General features: G+C 43.1%; 1 protein-coding gene across 2 annotated transcripts in view; it reads right to left on the bottom strand.

The window, feature by feature from the left end:
* Positions 1 to 18,099, bottom strand: part of MCC (MCC regulator of WNT signaling pathway) — a 315,415-nt gene that overhangs the window by 245,619 nt on the left and 51,697 nt on the right. For both annotated transcript variants that reach the window (XM_040421630.1, XM_040421633.1), the window contains exons 2-3: positions 9,048 to 9,286; positions 7,878 to 8,086 (exon numbers count right to left, since the gene is read on the bottom strand). In XM_040421630.1, the coding sequence (XP_040277564.1) occupies positions 7,878 to 8,086; positions 9,048 to 9,286 (448 nt within the window). The remainder of the gene's footprint in view (positions 1 to 7,877; positions 8,087 to 9,047; positions 9,287 to 18,099) is intronic.

Below are 18,099 nucleotides of genomic sequence, written 5' to 3'. Positions count from 1 at the left end.
GAAGCGGCAGCCGGGCTGTGACGGCTAGTGGAGGCAGAGTCTGGAAATGAGCAGTAATCTGCATGCAGGTCCCACAGCCAGGTTGACCTGTGTACGCGCACTGTAAGGAGATGTTCACACAAGCAATTCTATGCTGCTATTTCTGCATTCAAATCTATGGCAAAAAAAAAAAAAATGTCCATTAATTTAAATGGAAGTGTGGATTTAAAATCCACATTATTGAAAAAAAAATGTATATTAATATGATCATTCAGATGACTCTGCACGGATTAGCCCCATTGAAAAGGCCAAATCTGCAGGTGACTGAAAATTGGCCTCAGAACTTCGAGGTTTAGCCTCGGATTTCTGCCATGGATTCTGTGGGAGAAAAATCCACTATGTGAACTTACCTTAAAGGGGTTGTCTGTGAAGAGAAATATACCGTACTTGCCTGTTCCCCAACGCTTAGTTCCAGTTCATGGTGTCCATCTGTACACAACCGCACAGTGGAGTCATGTGTGTTGCTGTAGCCAATGCCTTTCCTCAGCAGTGACATGCCTCGTCACTGCTGGGGACGCGTTCACTGCTGAGACCAGTCATTGGCTGCAGTGGTGCACGTGACCCTGTCTGTCCAGATGGTGAGTGCAGAGAACAGAGAGTTGGGGTGCAGGCAGTATATTTCTATTCTCCGATCCCACTGGCTGGGGGCGGAATAAAATTTTTTAAATAAATCCCAGACAACCCATTTAATACACTGATGAGCAACACACAGGCATTGCAACATTAAAGGCCAGGCTAAAGCGAGGTGACTGTAACTGGCTATCACTTAGTGGTCCCCAAGGAACAGTAGGATTAGAGTACTGGATATTGTAAAATAAATGCAATAAAAAGCTTCAATAACTGAATAGAAGGGGGAGTTTTCTATTTCAGATAATACCTTCCAGTGCCTTAAAGACAGAGGGTGCCGGCTTATGTTTAGTAGCCATAAACTTAGAGATTTACTTTATATGCTAAACAACCAAACGTGTGCTTTGCATACCACTCCCCAAGATGGGCCTCATGATGAAATTGCCTATTCTTATCACTCAGCGTATGGACAGTTTAACAGCAACATCATTTATTTCCCACGTGGTATAGACAGATGCTCGGTTTCCAAATGCAAACAGACAAGCTAAAACCAGCATTTGGGTTACAAATTAACACAAAACAAGCTTCTAACGCACACTGCTGTGAAACCCAGAAATATAAAAAAAAACAACTAATAAAATACACTGTCTCCTCCATAAGCAATGAAAGCAAGCAGCACCTAAGGAAGAAGACCGGCCTCTGCCATTTCACTACACATGTTCTTTTCATTGAGCGCCGCCTGCATTAGTCCGTCTGGCAATGACCATGTATAACGCTGCATTTCAAATCAAATGGGTAAAATCCCAAGTATCCAGTTTAGCCTCTAACACATTGAAATCCAGAGCGCAGTCATAAAACATCCCCATATGTGAGGACAATTCACGTCACATTTTACTACACAAATAATTCCTGTAGTGCTACTTGGCAGCAGAGCTTTCTATCATGGAACGGGAAGCCTGTCTCCAGCGTATAGTGACTTTGGCACCATGTCCTCAGACTGCCAGGGGAGAGGAGAACACTGAAGGCAGCTGTGCTGGAGAAGACTGGCCCATTAATCTGTCTGAGAACTCCCACTCATGGCCAGACATGGAAACGCAAGGGGAAAGACACCAGCTAGCAGAACGTCTATCTGGGAGGCTCCTCTATCAGAAATAACCCCTGTACTCTGTGAAGGCTGTACAGCATACAATCCATAGATGAGCAAAAAAGTACCCTCTCTCCAGTAAAAAAATAAATAAAAATACTACCGGATGAGTTGTCGTTTCTTATCACATTATTCTAAAATAAAGCTGAATGACCCCTCCCAGCAAATCTACTAAATTGTGCATGAATATATCCCCTACTCTACACTACAGCAAACTTCATACAAATTAAAATGGCTGTGGTGTTTGTCGGGATGGGGCAGAGCCTTGAGCAAAAGCACCAATCTGCACCAAAATTGTGGCTCAATTCTGTTGTAAAAATCTGTCTCGGAGTAAGGCCTCATGCACATGACCGTTGTTCGGGTCCGCATCCGAGCCATGGGTGTGGACCCATTCACTTCACTTCAGTGGCCCCGCAAAAAAAAAAAAAAAAGAACATGTCTTATTCTTGTCTGTTTTGCGGACAAGAATAGGCATTTCTACAATGGGCCGCCCGTTCTGTTCCGCAAATTGCGGAAGGCACACGGACGGCTTCTGTTTTTTTGCGGAACGCAAAAAACGGAACGGTTGTGTGCATGAGGCCTAAGTCGCCCAATAGTTGTTATAGAGAAAAGGGTCTCTCTCTGCACCACATTTATCCTCCAGCCTGAGCCCCTGTGATAAATCTGGTGCAGGACTGGACCGTCTGTCTAAGCTTACAAAATCTTTAGGATTAGTAAACTGCCTCATTATGTATATTTCAGCAGTTATTCATGGGTTAATTTTTTTTCATCATCTGCCAATATATTCAGCTATGCATCTAAACATGGTGGAATGTCATTGATATTTTGCCTAAAAGGTGTTGGGTAATTGTTGTAGATTTCTGGGGCATGAAGTGTTTTTTTCCCCGGCCAAAACCCAGCACTCATGCTGAAGAGCAGCTGGATCCCATTATAGTCAATAGGGTTCGGCAGTAAGGCCTCCTGCACACGACCGTAGGTGTCCCGTTGCAGTATTGCAGACCGCATATGCGGATCCGCAATACACAGGCACCGTTCCGTGTGCATTCCGCATCACATATGCGGATCCATTGACTTGAATGGGTCCGCAAATCCGGAGATACGGAACGGAAGACTACAGAAGCACTATGGAGTGCTTCTGTGGGGTTCCGTTCCGCAAAAAGATAGAACTTGCTCTATCTTTTTGTGGAACGGACGGATGCTAACCCATTCAAGTTGAATGGGTCTGGATCTGTTCCGGCAGCCACAGAGGATGCCACTGCATTGGGGACCGCAAATTGCACAGAACAGAACAAATACGTTTGTGTGCAGGAGGCCTAAATGTCAGTATCCGGCTAGGCTGGATCCGGTGAACTCCGGCAGGCTGTTTTCTACTGGATCAATTAAATGGAGGTGTGAACCTGCCCTAAGGGTAAGGTCACATGTGAACTAAAAGGTGGCCATACAGCTTAAAGGGGTTCTGCAGCTTTTTCTTAGTGATGATCTATCCTCTGGATAGATCAGCAGCATCAAATCAGCGGGGGTCCGATCAGCTGTTTGAGGAGGCAGCGGCGCTGGCAGGCCCAGTGACGTCAAGATTAGTATCACTGGCCCGTTCACTTGAATGGAGCTTAGCTACGCCGATCAGATGCTGATGATCTATCCAGAGGACACATGACAGGTCCAGTTGACTATCTAATGTCTACGGTGGTGTTCCGACTCTACCCCAACGTAAGATAAGGCGGAAAAGAAGGATCGTGCATAATGGATGTGAATATGCCCAATCCTTTGTTCTTGCCGGAGATAATCCTCTGCGGCTTATGACCCTCACCCTATTGAAAACACATGCACAATCGGCCGAGCCGATGGTAAATGTGTGTAGGGGGGACAAATGCTGGGATCTATGATGTACGGCCACCTTTACCCTTTAGCTGCACAAAGTCTACAGTCAGTAGTGTGAAAGAAACTGTATCCTCTAGAACTTGCTTTTGAACCCTTGCCCACAGACATCTAAATAACATTTTTGTTATTTTTAATAACTCGGCAAGGATGAATAGCGAAAATGAGGTTTTAAAAGGATATTTTCTCATTAAACAAAGGGAAAGCTTTTCCCACCCATTCACAGCATAATATTCCTGCAAAGGAAATTGGATATTGGATAACACTAGAAGTGTCTTATTAATATTGGTGCGGGGCCTAGTTCCAAAGGCAGCTGCATTGCAGCAGGATATTTTTTATTTTTTTTACCCTCAATAACAATTCAAGAATGGATACTAGGCACATGTGGTACCGTGCCACCCAATGCAATATTAATCAGCCTGGTAATTAAGGGAGAGGTTTTTATGATTTGCAGATCCACAGCGAGGTTTACAAGCCATAAAAATGGAAAAAGCTCCTCAGGTTATTTCATGAAAACAAGAGAGGGATAGGTTGGCAACTTGCTTTAATTAAAACTATATTTTCTGTAAGTCTTTAAAAAAGCAGAACAGCAAACAGGTTGCACAAAACAAAATGCAGATTTCCCCCCATTGAATAAATCAGCTGTGGAAGGCTCTGTTCACAGGGGCGGATTGGCCATAGACCGTACAGGGAAATTACCCGGTGGGCTGATGCTCAAGGGGCCGCCTAAGCCCTCCTCACGGCCGGCCACTAGAAGTTTTTGGGCGTGTATTTTGTGCTGATGGAGGCAATATTTTGTAAGGGACGGTGGTATTTGGCTCTGTTGGGGTGGCATCATGTGCCGCAATAGGGTATTACTGGCCCCTCCTACTTGTGTCGGCCCTGCCTTCCATCAATTTGGACCAGACTACAAAACGGGACCACTTTTAGAATTTTTTTCAGGGCCACTTTAAGTTCCCAATCCGCCCCTACCTGGAGCCCTAGAAAATGGTACTAAAACGGCAAGCACGGTGGCTGAGTGTTTTCGTGGGTTTCCTCCAGTTACTCTGGTTTCTTCCCACACTCCAAACACATACTTATATTTAGATTGTGAGCCCCATTGGGGAAAACTTGATGCTAATGTCTGTAAAGCGCTGCGGAATATAGTAGGGCTATATAAGTGCATAAAATAAATAATGCACATTAGGGATCGACCGATTATCGGTTTGGCCGATATTATCGGCCGATATTGAGGATTTTGAACGTTATCGGTATCGGCATCTATTTTGCCGATATACCGATAACGTTTTGGGAACACAGAACGCGCTGCTCTCAGCGCTCTCTGTGTTCCCTCCGCAGCACAGGGGAGAAGGAAGCAGTGTCTCCTCCCCCTGTGATGCTGCTGCTGCTGCCGCTGCCGCCAATGAGGGGATAGAACATAAGAGGAGGGGAGGGGCTGTGGCCGCTGCGCCACCAATGAAGATAAGCCTTTCATTCATTCATATACAGGAGGCGGGAGCTGGCTGCACATCATGGAATCACATAGCCGGCTCCCGACCTCTATGAGCGATAGCTGCGGTCCGCGGTAGTTAACTCCTCAGGTGCCGCGGATCGCAGCTACCGCTGATAGAGGTCGGGAGTCGGCTATGTGATTCTGCAGCCAGCTCCCGCCTCCTGTATATGAATGATCGATAGACTTATCTTCATTGGTGGCGCAGTGCGCCCCCCACCCCCATCCCGGCCAATAGTAAAAACATTGGTGGCGCAGTGCGCCCCCCCCCCCCCCCCAGTATTAATCATTGGTGGCAGTGGCCACAGGATCCCCTCTCCCCTGCTCCTCCGATCGGAGCCCCAGCTGTGTAAGCCTGGGGCTCCGATCGGTTACCATGGCAGCCAGGACGCTATTGAAGCCCTGGCTGCCATGTTCAGCTCCATGCTGCTGTGTGCACTATGCACAGAGCAGCAGGGACAGTGTGAGATCCTATTCACCCTGATAGAGATCTATCAGGGTGAATAGGACAAAGGTTCTAGTCCCTAAGGGGGTTAAAAGTTAGTAAAAAAAAAAACACAAAAATATTAAGTATAAATGAAAAAGATTTATAAAAAAAAAATACACATTAACAATAAACATATTAATTTTCAGCAGATTTGTGTAGGAATTTTTTTTTTTTCTCAAAAATGAAAATTCCCAGAATATCGGTATAAATTATCGGCTATCGGCCTGAAAGTTCACAAATTATCGGTATCGGTATCGGCCCTAAAAAATCAATATCGGTCGATCCCTAATGCACATATCTTGCTGCAAATTATTTTCTATCTTGTTGCCTATCCTCTGCTGCACTGTACAGACATTGTTATCCCCCACAATCTAATTCCCCCCTTATCCACACACATTGGGGACAATTTTATAGGGAACCAGTTAATCCAAAAGTGCCTATACACATTACACATCCAAACTCGCTGACTAAGGGATCGTCTGGCCATCTAATATGTATGGGGGTGTCCAGACTCACTCCAACGACAAATGTTAGGGGGCGAGAGGGGGGAAGGGTCAGGCTGTTGGATCTCCAGAAGTGTCTGCCGGCGAATTATTCCCCTCTACTCACTGAGAACACATTCATGCTCAGCCAAGCTAAGGTGTAAGAGCATCCAAACTCCCTGCAAATACTGTTCTTGAAATTAAGGAAATAGTCTTTTAATCCATATGCAAACTAGCACTTAAGAGCACGGAGGATGGGCCAGAGACACTCAGTGCACCATAACTAAGACCCTTTCCCCTCCTAGTGATAATGTGGGGGGAGCCTGGCCTTGTCAATCAAGCAAGAGAGGGAGGTGCTGGGAGAGGAAAGAGCCAGAGCAATGGTGAACTAAGCCTCTCGGGCCCACCCTTAGTGACCTTGAGACCTAACTTGCATTGTGCAAAAGTGAATTTGGTGCCAGCAGACTCCCTTTAAAATGTTGATATGGTCAAAAAGAAGCATAAATGATGATAAAACTCATTTAGTCCTCATTTGCGGTGGGGACGGATCACGGACCCATTCAAGTTGAATGGGTCTGGATCCATCTGCGGAATCCGCACGGATGTTACCCGTGCATTGGGGACAGCAATCCCCAAACCCCTGAACAGCTGATCAACAGCCGTGTGCATGAGCCCTAATACAGTACCAGCAAAGTGAATAAGATTAGATAAGTCTCATGTACACTTTTTTTCTGCGTGGAAATTGACCTGCTGTGCAAGTTTTGAAATCTGCAGCATGTCAATTCTTTGTGCGGCTTTCACCCTTTTCAATGCAAAGGTGAGATCTACGGAAGACCAAATTCACACCAAACTACGGAAGACCAAATTCACACCAAACTCCACTAGTAACGCATGTGGTTTTTGGTGCCGCTTTGGTGTGAAAATGCACAGAAATTCATGTGGAATTTCTGCAAAATAGGCAGGTAGCTTTATAGGGGAAAGTGAAGTGAAAGCAGGGTTTCTCAACACCGGTCCTCGGGACCCACCTACCATTTATGTTTTCAGGATTTCCTTAGTATTGAGCAGGTAATATAATTAGTGTCCATGCATCAGGACTTACCCACAGGTATTCTCTCTGTGGGATATTCTCAAATCCTGACCAGTAGGTGGGTCCCGAGGACCCGAGTTGAGAAACCCTGATCTAGAGCTAACTTACATGAAGACTGCGTGCACATTATTTCAACTTGCAGCTTTTATCATTTCCTTTCACATTGTGGTTCCTCAACAGACAAGGCCATGCAGACATGGTGGTTATCTTCCCTGAGGATTTGGGGGCATGCTTTGGATTTTCACCCTCTGCTTTGTGAAAATCCAAAGCATGCCCCCAAATCCTCAGGGAAAAACAAAAAATCTGCATATCGCACTGCATGTGAACGCACCCTAAGAGCTGATAACTCCCAGCATCAAGAAATCCCTACCACCAGAAATGTAAAGACTATATTTTTTTTATGCTCCTAAACATACTTCATGGCTTATAAATTACTGGGGGAAAAAAGTTGCCAAGTAGTAAGTTTAGGCCCGTGTATAGTCACTTGAATGTAATTACATATCTCACAGTGAACACGCCTGCAGTTTCTGCATAATTACAAGGCAAACACACTTCTTCTGGTCATAACTTGTACAATGCTTCCATTTCAATTCTGTTGCTTTTATCCAATTTACCCCAAATGTATAGCCTACTTGTAAAGGTAGAAAAATCACAAGCCGTGTTTTGCTGAATAAAAGAAGAAATCACAGTAAACATATATAACTTACAGTGTTGGCAAGTTCCAGGTAACTTCCCCCCACATTGTTGGTGAGACACGAGCTTTGAGAAAGAAGTTTCTGTAGGGCTGCTTGAGCGGTGGCCTTACCCCCAAACTCCAAAAATTTCTGCATCACTGAATGGTTTTGTGGATCTGGACTTTGTAGATCTCGAGCTCCAGAATCATATTCCCAGCTTTCCCGAGCTCCAGATAAGGCACCTTTAAGATGCAAAATGAAAAATAAGCAATGCCATTTCTCTAGAGTGATGTATACTTATATTTTTTACAGTTGTATGGGAGCAAAGAATAATTCAGTGTAACTATGTAGGTTCATACCTGTGAGAAATTTTCCACAGCATTGAAGTGAAAGATCTGCACTCTACGGGGTATTTCCATCAGGATAACCCCTGTCCACATGCCATGTTATGGCAGACAGGAGGGGCCACCACTTGGGACACCATCCTATGAGCCAGAGCAAATGGTTGCTAACAAGCAGCGGCTCGTGCAGAATCTGGCCTTCTATGTACAACATGGCAAAATCGGATTGTTTGCCAAGGCTCCCATATTAAAAGGGTTGTCTCTTATATTCCCTTTAAAGGACATCTGTCAGCAGATTTGTACCTATGACACTGGCCGACCTGTTACATGTGCACTTGGCAGCTGAAGGCATCTGTGTTGGTCCCATGTTCATATGTGCCCGCATTGCTGAGAAAAGATTTAATATATACAAATGAGCCTCTAGGAGTCTCTGCAGCTCTCCCTCTGCACTTTAATTGACAGGCTAGACGTGATGATGTCGTCACTGCCTGGTCCTGTCAATCAAAGTGCAGAGGGCGCAGCAGTTGCAGAGAAAGCAGAGCCTCTAGGTGTAACAGAAATGCCCCTGTTGCTCCTAGATACTCATTTGCCTATATTAAAATATAATTTTTCTTAGCAATGTGGACACATAGGAACATGGGACCAACACAGATGTCTTCAGCTGCCAAGTGCACATGTAACAGGTCAGCCGGTGTCATAGGTACAAATCTGCTGACAGATGCCTTAATAGTTTATTAGTGTAAGGTCACCTCATGTGGTTTACATTTTTTATTTTATTTAAGATAACTCAGACGAAAAGCAGTGTGTACATCGTAACTTATGGTAGAAGGTTGAAATCGCCGGCAGTATGAGCAAATCTCACCAAGGCTATGGTCACTTCCAGCCGGCCAAGAGGTTATTCGGTTACGCAGCTTTTTGTTCTTGCACGAGTCATCAGACAAGTCCACTTCCTCCTTTCTGATCTCTCGCACAAGTTGCATACGACATTTGGTAAAGTCATGAAATGAGATTTTCCCACTCTCGTCGGCCCCAAGCTGATGCATGATCTCTGCCACAGAGTCCTCCATGTTCAGCTGTCGGCAAACCATTAATAAATCATTCCTGAAAACAGAATGAAGTGGAGGCATTGTTACTGGATGCAGACATCCCAACCTGCAAAAACTCATTTCAGGGAGGTGCACTTCTCATTTCAGGGAGGTTTTCTTTTTTTTTTTTCTTTCACAAACTTTTTATTACATTTTCCAAACATAATCAGTATCTGCACACTTTGCTCTATGGTGTGGAGGACTGGGCTCATTACCCTGTATATGATTAAAGGGATTCTGTCACCACCTATAAGCCCTATGAGCTAAACATATGCTCATGTCCAGGGCAGCATTCTGATTTCTAAGGTGGCCTTAAAAAAGCTGTTTGTGGCTTTATTCTGCGGAAAAACAGGTTTTACTAACCTGTCAATCATTGAATTAAGGTGCCCAAGCAGGGGAGGTCTGTGGATGCATGGTGCCCGGCCGCACGCATCGCCGTTCGTGCCCAGCGCCGCCTCTCCCTCACTCCCCCTCCTCCCGCTTTGAGATCCCGCGCGTGCGCACAGGCTCAGCCTGATGCGCCGTTGCAGACTGCTGGCATCGGCTTCTTCTTGCACTGTGCGCACGCGCCGAGAAGGAGACACTGCTACAGGTTGCCGGAAAGGTTTACTGCAAGTCAACTAGAGATGGGAAGTTCGGATCTTTCACATGAATCGGTTCATTTGAATCAGTTCATTCAAATGAACCGATTCATGAATCGAATCTTCGGTTCATTCGCTGAGCTGACAAGAAGCAAGTGAACCCTGTGTGTAATTATCTACCCCACTGTAGGAAAAAAAACAAGCATCCGGGGGGGAAGGGGGGATTTAACACTGGGGTAAATAATATAATTAAAATGGAGGGTTAAATGTGTAAATGTATTTAAAAAAAATACATCTCTCTCAATAGTTCTATAGCTACCGAATAAGACAGAAGAAGGGATGCCTTTAACATATATATCTCCTTGAGAAGCCAATTTGACCCTAAAGGGTTAATTCAACCTGTAATCTAAACTCTGTCCTGTCACTTCTATTATCTCTCTGCTCTGCTATCAGTGAACCTTTCCGGGATATATGGTCTCAGGGATATATGGTCTCACATGCGGGTGTCAGGGAGCCGCTATCTAATAGCGGGAGACTCCCTGAACTTCAGGGAGACTTGAGATCCCTGCTGGATGGGTACGAGCATTGATCACTTCAGGGCATGCGTCCACACAAGAGCTTACTGGAGCCGGGGACCTCAATAATTCTACAATAAGGAATACAGGCAGAGCTTGTTCACGTAGAAAACACACTGCACTACAAGCTTGTAGCTTTGGATCATTCAATAACTTCTACTAAGAAACATGCGGGCCCCTACTCCAGGTAGATATTAAAATATTAGCAAAAGTACTGGCAAATCGCTTAAACTCAGTAGTAACGTCACTTATTCACACTGATCAGGCTGGCTTTATGCTGAACATGTCCACAGCAGTAAACATCCGATGACTATATTTAACCCCTTCAACCCCGGGCCTGTTATCACCTTCCTGCCCAGGCCATTTTTTTGCAAATCTGACATGTGGTAATAATTTTAAAACGCTTTTACTTATCCAGGCCATTCTGAGATTGTTTTCTCATCACATATCGTACTTCATGACCGGAGTAAAAAAATAATAATTTTTATTCATAAAAAATACAAAATTTACCCAAAATTTGGAAAAAAATTGTAAATTTCCAAATTTCAATTTCTCTACTTTTATAATAGATAATAATACCTCCAAAAATAGTAATTACTTTACATTCCCCATATGTCTACTTCATGCTTGGATCATTTTGAAAATGACATTTTATTTTTTGGGAACGTTAGAAGGCTTAGAAGTTTGGAAGCAAAATCTTGAAATTTTTCCAAAAATTTCCAAAACCCACTTTTTAACCACCTCAGCCCCCAGTGCTTAAACACCCTGAAAGACCAGGCCACTTTTTACACTTCTGACCTACACTACTTTCACCATTTATTGCTCGGTCATGCAACTTACCACCCAAATGAATTTTACCTCCTTTTCTTCTCACTAATAGAGCTTTCATTTGGTGGTATTTCATTGCTGCTGACATTTTTACTTTTTTTGTTATTAATCGAAATTTAACGATTTTTTTTGCAAAAAAATGACATTTTTCACTTTCAGTTGTAAAATTTTGCAAAAAAAACGACATCCATATATAAATTTTGCTCTAAATTTATTGTTCTACATGTCTTTGATAAAAAAAAAAATGTTTGGGTAAAAAAAAAAATGGTTTGGGTAAAAGTTATAGCGTTTACAAACTATGGTACAAAAATGTGAATTTCCGCTTTTTGAAGCAGCTCTGACTTTCTGAGCACCTGTCATGTTTCCTGAGGTTCTACAATGCCCAGACAGTACAAACACCCCACAAATGACCCCATTTCGGAAAGTACACACCCTAAGGTATTCGCTGATGGGCATAGTGAGTTCATAGAACTTTTTGTTTTTTGTCACAAGTTAGCGGAAAATGATGATTTTTTTTTTTTTTTTTTTTTTTTCTTACAAAGTCTCATATTCCACTAACTTGTGACAAAAAATAAAAACTTCCATGAACTCACTATGCCCATCACGAAATACCTTGGGGTCTCTTCTTTCCAAAATGGGGTCACTTGTGGGGTAGTTATACTGCCCTGGCATTCTAGGGGCCCTAAAGCGTGAGAAGAAGTCTGGAATATAAATGTCTAAAAAATTTTACGCATTTGGATTCCGTGAGGGGTATGGTGAGTTCATGTGAGATTTAATTTTTTGTCACAAGTTAGTGGAATATGAGACTTTGTAAGAAAAAAAAATAATAATTCCGCTAACTTGGGCCAAAAAAATGTCTGAATGGAGCCTTACAGGGGGGTGATCAATGACAGGGGGGTGATCAATGACAGGGGGGTTGATCAATGACAGGGGGGTGATCAATGACAGGGGGGGTGATCAATGACAGGGGGGGTGATCAATGACAGGGGGGGTGATCAATGACAGGGGGGGTGATCAATGACAGGGGGGGTGAATCAATGACAGGGGGGTGAATCAATGACAGTGGGGTGATCAATGACAGGGGGGGTGATCAATGACAGGGGGGGTGATCAATGACAGGGGGGGTGATCAATGACAGGGGGGGTGATCAATGACAGGGGGGGTGATCAATGACAGGGGGGGTGATCAATGACAGGGGGGGTGATCAATGACAGGGGGGGTGATCAATGACAGGGGGGGTGATCAATGACAGGGGGGGTGATCAATGACAGGGGGGTGATCAATGACAGGGGGGTGATCAGGGAGTCTATATGGGGTGATAACCACAGTCATTGATCACGCCCGTGTAAGGCTTCATTCAGACGTCCGTATGCGTTTTGCGGATCCGATCCATCTATCAGTGGATCCGTAAAAATCATGCGGACGTCTGAATGGAGCTTTACAGGGGGGTGATCAATGACAGGGGGGTAATCAATGACAGGGGGGTGATCAGGGAGTCTATATGGGGTGATCACCACAGTCATTGATCATGCCCCTGTAAGGCTTCATTCAGACGTCCGGATGCGTTTTGCGGATCCGATCCATCCATCAGTGGATCCGTAAAAATCATGCGGACGTCTGAATGGAGCTTTACAGGGGGGTAATCAATGACAGGGGGGTGATCAGGGAGTCTATATGGGGTGATAACCACAGTCATTGATCATGCCCCTGTAAGGCTTCATTCAGACGTCCGGATGCGTTTTGCGGATCCGATCCATCTATCAGTGGATCCGTAAAAATCATGCGGACATCTGAATGGAGCTTTACAGGGGGGTGATCAGGGAGTCTATATGGGGTGATCACCACAGTCATTGATCATGCCCCTGTAAGGCTTCATTCAGACGTCCGAATGCGTTTTGCGGATCCGATCCATCTATCAGTGGATCCGTAAAAATCATGCGGACATCTGAATGGAGCTTTACAGGGGGGTGATCAGGGAGTCTATATGGGGTGATCACCACAGTCATTGATCATGCCCCTGTAAGGCTTCATTCAGACGTCCGGATGCGTTTTGCGGATCCGATCCATCTATCAGTGGATCCGTAAAAATCATGCGGACGTCTGAATGGAGCTTTACAGGGGGGTAATCAATGACAGGGGGGTGATCAATGACAGGGGGGTGATCAGGGAGTCTATATGGGGTGATAACCACAGTCATTGATCATGCCCCTGTAAGGCTTCATTCAGACGTCCGGATGCGTTTTGCGGATCCGATCCATCTATCAGTGGATCCGTAAAAATCATGCGGACATCTGAATGGAGCTTTACAGGGGGTTGATCAATGACAGGGGGGTAATCAATGACAGGGGGGTGATCAGGGAGTCTATATGGGGTGATCAGGGGCTAATAAGTGACGGGGGGGGTGTAGTGTAGTGTAGTGGTGCTTGGTGCTACTTTACTGAGCTACCTGTGTCCTCTGGTGGTCGATCCAAACAAAGGGGACCACCAGAGGACCGGGTATCAGGTATATTAGACGCTGTTATCAAAACAGCGTCTAATATACCTGTTAGGGGTTAAAAAAAACACATCTCCAGCCTGCCAGCGAACGATCGCCGCTGGCAGGCTGGAGATCAACTCTCTTACCTTCCGTTCCTGTGAGCGCGCGCGCCTGTGTGCGCGCGTTTACAGGAAATCTCGCGTCTCGCGAGATGACGCGTATATGCGTCCACTCGGAATGAATCAACCACCTCCAGGACGCGTCTGTGCGTACAGCGGTCCGGAGGTGGTTAAGGACCAGTTCAGGTCTGAAGTTACTTTGCGAGGCTTACATAATAGAAATCACCCACAAATGACCACATTTTAGAATCTACACCCCTCAATGTATACAAAACTGATTTTACAAACTTTGTTACCCCTTTAGGTTATTAAAGGAAAATGGAGATGAAATTTTTGAATTTCACTTTTTTGGCAGATTTTACATTGTAATCCATTTTTTCCAGTAGCAAAGCAAGGGTTAACAGCCAAATAAAACTTAAAATGTATTACCCTGATTCTGCGGTTTACAGAAACACCCCACCTGTGATTGTAAAGTAAACTGCTGAACGGGCACACGGCAGGGCGCAGTAGGAAAGGAACGCCATATGGTTTTTGGAAGGCAGATTTAACTGAACTGGTTTTTAGATGCCATGTCCCATTTGAAGCCCCCCCCTGATGATCCCCTATAAGTAGAAACTCAAAAAAGTGACCACATTTTGGAAACTACAGGATAAGGTGCCAGTTTTATTGGTACTATTTTGGGGTACATATGATTTTTAATTGCTCTATATTATGTTTTTTGTGAGGCAAGGTAACCAAAAAAATGTATGCTTTGGCACTGTTTTTATTTTTAACAACAATCATCTGACAGGTTAGATCATGCGCTATTTTTATAGAGCAGGTTGTTACGAATGCAATGATATCAAATATGTCTACTTTCTATGATGTTTGTTTCAGTTTCACATAATACAGCATTTTTTAAAACAAAAATTAGGTTTCTGTATCTCCATTTTCTGAACGCCCTATTTTTATTTTTTTTCTGCCGATCGTCTTTTGCAGGGGCTTGTTTTTTGCAGGAAGAGTTGACGTTTTTATTGGTACCAATTACAGGTACATATGATTTTTTTGATCATTCATTATTACACTTTATGGGGCAAGGTGACCAAAAATTTTTTTGTTTTGGCGCAGTTTTTATTTATTTTTATAGCGTTTACCTGAGGGATTAGGTCATGTGACTTTTTTTTATAGAGCAGATCGTTACGGACGTGGCAATACCTAATATGTCTACTTTTTCTTATTTATTTAAGTTTACACAATAATAGCATTTTTGAAACCGAAATAATATTTTAGTGTATCCATAGTCTGAGAGCCATAGCTATTTTATTTCTATTTTGACAGATTCTCTTATGTAGGGTCTCATTTTTTGCACGATGAGGTGACAGTCTGATTGGTACATTTTTGTGGGGCATAAACTTTTTTGATGACTTGATGTTGCAATTTTTGTGATGTATTGTGACAAGATTGGCTTTTTTTATTTTTTTTTCACCTGAGTGATTAGTTCATGTGATATTTCTATAGAGCTGGTTTTTACGGACATGGCGATACCTAATATGTATACTTTTTAAAAAAGAAATCACTTTAGCACAATAATAGCAGTTTTGAAGCAAAAAAAAAATTATGTTTTAGTGTCTCCATGTTCTGAGAGCTAAAGTTTTTTTTTTGGGGCGATTGTCTTAGGTAGGGGCTCATTTTTTGCGGGCTGATGTGGCGGTTTTATTGATACCATTTTGTGGGACATACGCCTTTTTGATCGCTTGGTGTTGCACTTTTTAGGATGTAAGGTGACAAAAATGGCCTTTTTTACACTGTCTTTATTATTATTATTTTTTTATGGTGTTTATCGGACAGGATGGATCATGTGATATATTTATAGAGCTAGTCATTACGGACGTGGCGATACCCAATGTCTGTGTGGGGGGGAGTTCTGATTTAAATGATAAAATAAGGGGAAAGGATTTATAAATTTTTTTACTTTATTAATTTTATTACTTTATTAATTTTACTAAAAACACTTTTTTAAGCTTTTTTTTTTTCTTTACTTTATTTCTGATGTTTACTTTTGGGGTTCTGATCCCCTCTGCAATACATTACAATACATCTTGTATTGTAATGCATTGCCTGTTAGTGTATGACACCGAGTCATACACTAACAGGTTCCCTAGGAGACCCAGCCTGAGGCACCCGTAGAAAGTTCCTGATGCCGTGCAAGGCATTCGGAAGCCTTTGCATGGCATGTATCCATATGATCTTTTCCATCTTGTGTTGGTGTGGACCTTGCTTGTTCATAGAGCGGGAGAAGGTTCACATGTAAACTTAAAATTTTTACCTGGTCTTGCCATAATGTCATATGTAACAAAAGATGTAGACCTTTTTTCTGAGCAACTTTGTGCATTGTAAGATGCTATGTTTTACACTTGATAAAATTTACTAAAAGTGAATTCAAAGAAAAATGCTATTATTGTGTTAAAGTGAAAAAAGAAAAAGAAAAAGAAAAAAAAAAAAAAAGTATAGATATTAGGTATCGCCGCGTCCGTAACAACCAGCTCTATAAAGATATCACATGACCTAACCCCTCACATGAACACCGTAGTAAAAATAAAACAAAAAGTGCCAAAAAAGCTATTTTTTTGTCACCTAACATCACATAAAATGCAACACCAAGCGATCAAAAAGGCGTATGCCCCCCAAAATAGTACCAATCAAACAGTCATCTCATCCCACAAAAAATGAGACCCTAACTAAGACAATCCGTCAAAAAATAAAAAAGCTATGGACTCTCAGATTATGGAGACACTAAAACATCATTTTTTTGGTTTAAAAAATGTTGTTATTGTGTAAACTTAAATAAATAAGAAAAAGTATACATATTAGGTATTGCCACGTCCGAAACCATCTGCTCTATAAAAATGACACATGACTTAACCCCTCAGATGAACGCTGTAAAAATAAATAAATTAAAACTGTGCTAAAAACCACCAATTTTTTGGTCACCTTGCCCCATAAAGTGTAATAATGAAGGATAAAAAAATCATATGTACCCAAAAATGGTACCAATAAAAACATCAACTCTTTCTGCAAAAAAAACAAGTCCCTGTACAAGACGATTGGCATAATTCTTTTTTTATGGCGTTCAGAAAATAGAGACAAAAACATAATATTTTTTTCAAAAATGCTTTATTATGTAAAACTGAAACAAAGTAGACATATTTGATATCATTGCTTCCGTAACAACCTGCTCTATAAAAATAGCACATGATCTACCCTGTCAGATGAATGCTGTAAAAAATAAACAGTGCCAAAACAGCCATTTTTTTGTTACCTTGCCCCACATAAAACAAATGTGGCCCAAAAATAGTACCAATAAAACTGGCACCTTATCCCCTAGTTTCCATCAGGAGACATGGATATCGAGAAGATGACTTGTGTCCGAGATGTGGGGTGCCAAATGCCGATTTAATACACTTCATGTGGGACTGTCCACGGCTAAGACGCTACTGGACAAACGTTGTGGGAGTATTGACCACCGTGTTCCGCATAAAAATAGATCCGTCAGCATTGATATGTATTAGGCTACTTTCACACTTGCGTTGTTCTTTTCCGGCATAGAGTTCCGTCACAGGGGCTCTATACCGGAAAAGAACTGATCAGGTATGTCCCCATGCATTCTGAATGCCATCAGTTAGCATACATTTTGCCTGATCCAGCAGGCAGTTCCAGCGACGGAACTGCTTGCCGGATCTCTCTGCCGCAAGTGTGAAAGTAGCCTTATGGGGTGTGTGAAGACACTGCCCGTGACAAGTAGCTATTATACACATTGTATACCAGGCAAGGAAACTTATTGCATACTATTGGATTGCTTCAAACCCCCCAAAGGTGCAGGAACTTGTAGATAAGGTCCATAATTTTTTACAATTGGAGAGATTCGTGTACCGGAAGAGAGGCACCATCAAAAAGTTTGAGGAGATATGGAACTCATGGATGACACATTACAATATTACTCAACACCCTTTCTGTTTAATAGCGCAAACGGTAACAGGAGACATGTCTGCAGGGTGAGGAGGCTAAGGAGTGAGACTCTGACAGAGCCTGTAGTCTAGAGATGGAGTTTGTAGTAGAAATGTTGCGCGAAGGTGGCAGCTGGGCAGGATTGGAGGATAGGGGATGGTCTGCTAGCCGGAATTAGTACACCATGAGTGCATGGGAATGTGATGAGAGTCTAATTGTGTGCGACACGGGTGACCAGCAGACGACACGACCGAAGAACCACACAG

Source organism: Bufo bufo, chromosome 2 (assembly GCF_905171765.1).
Source record: "Bufo bufo chromosome 2, aBufBuf1.1, whole genome shotgun sequence".
Lineage (NCBI taxonomy): Eukaryota > Metazoa > Chordata > Amphibia > Anura > Bufonidae > Bufo > Bufo bufo.
Note: the sequence above shows the minus strand (reverse complement) of the source record. Positions and strands in the feature narration are given on the sequence as shown.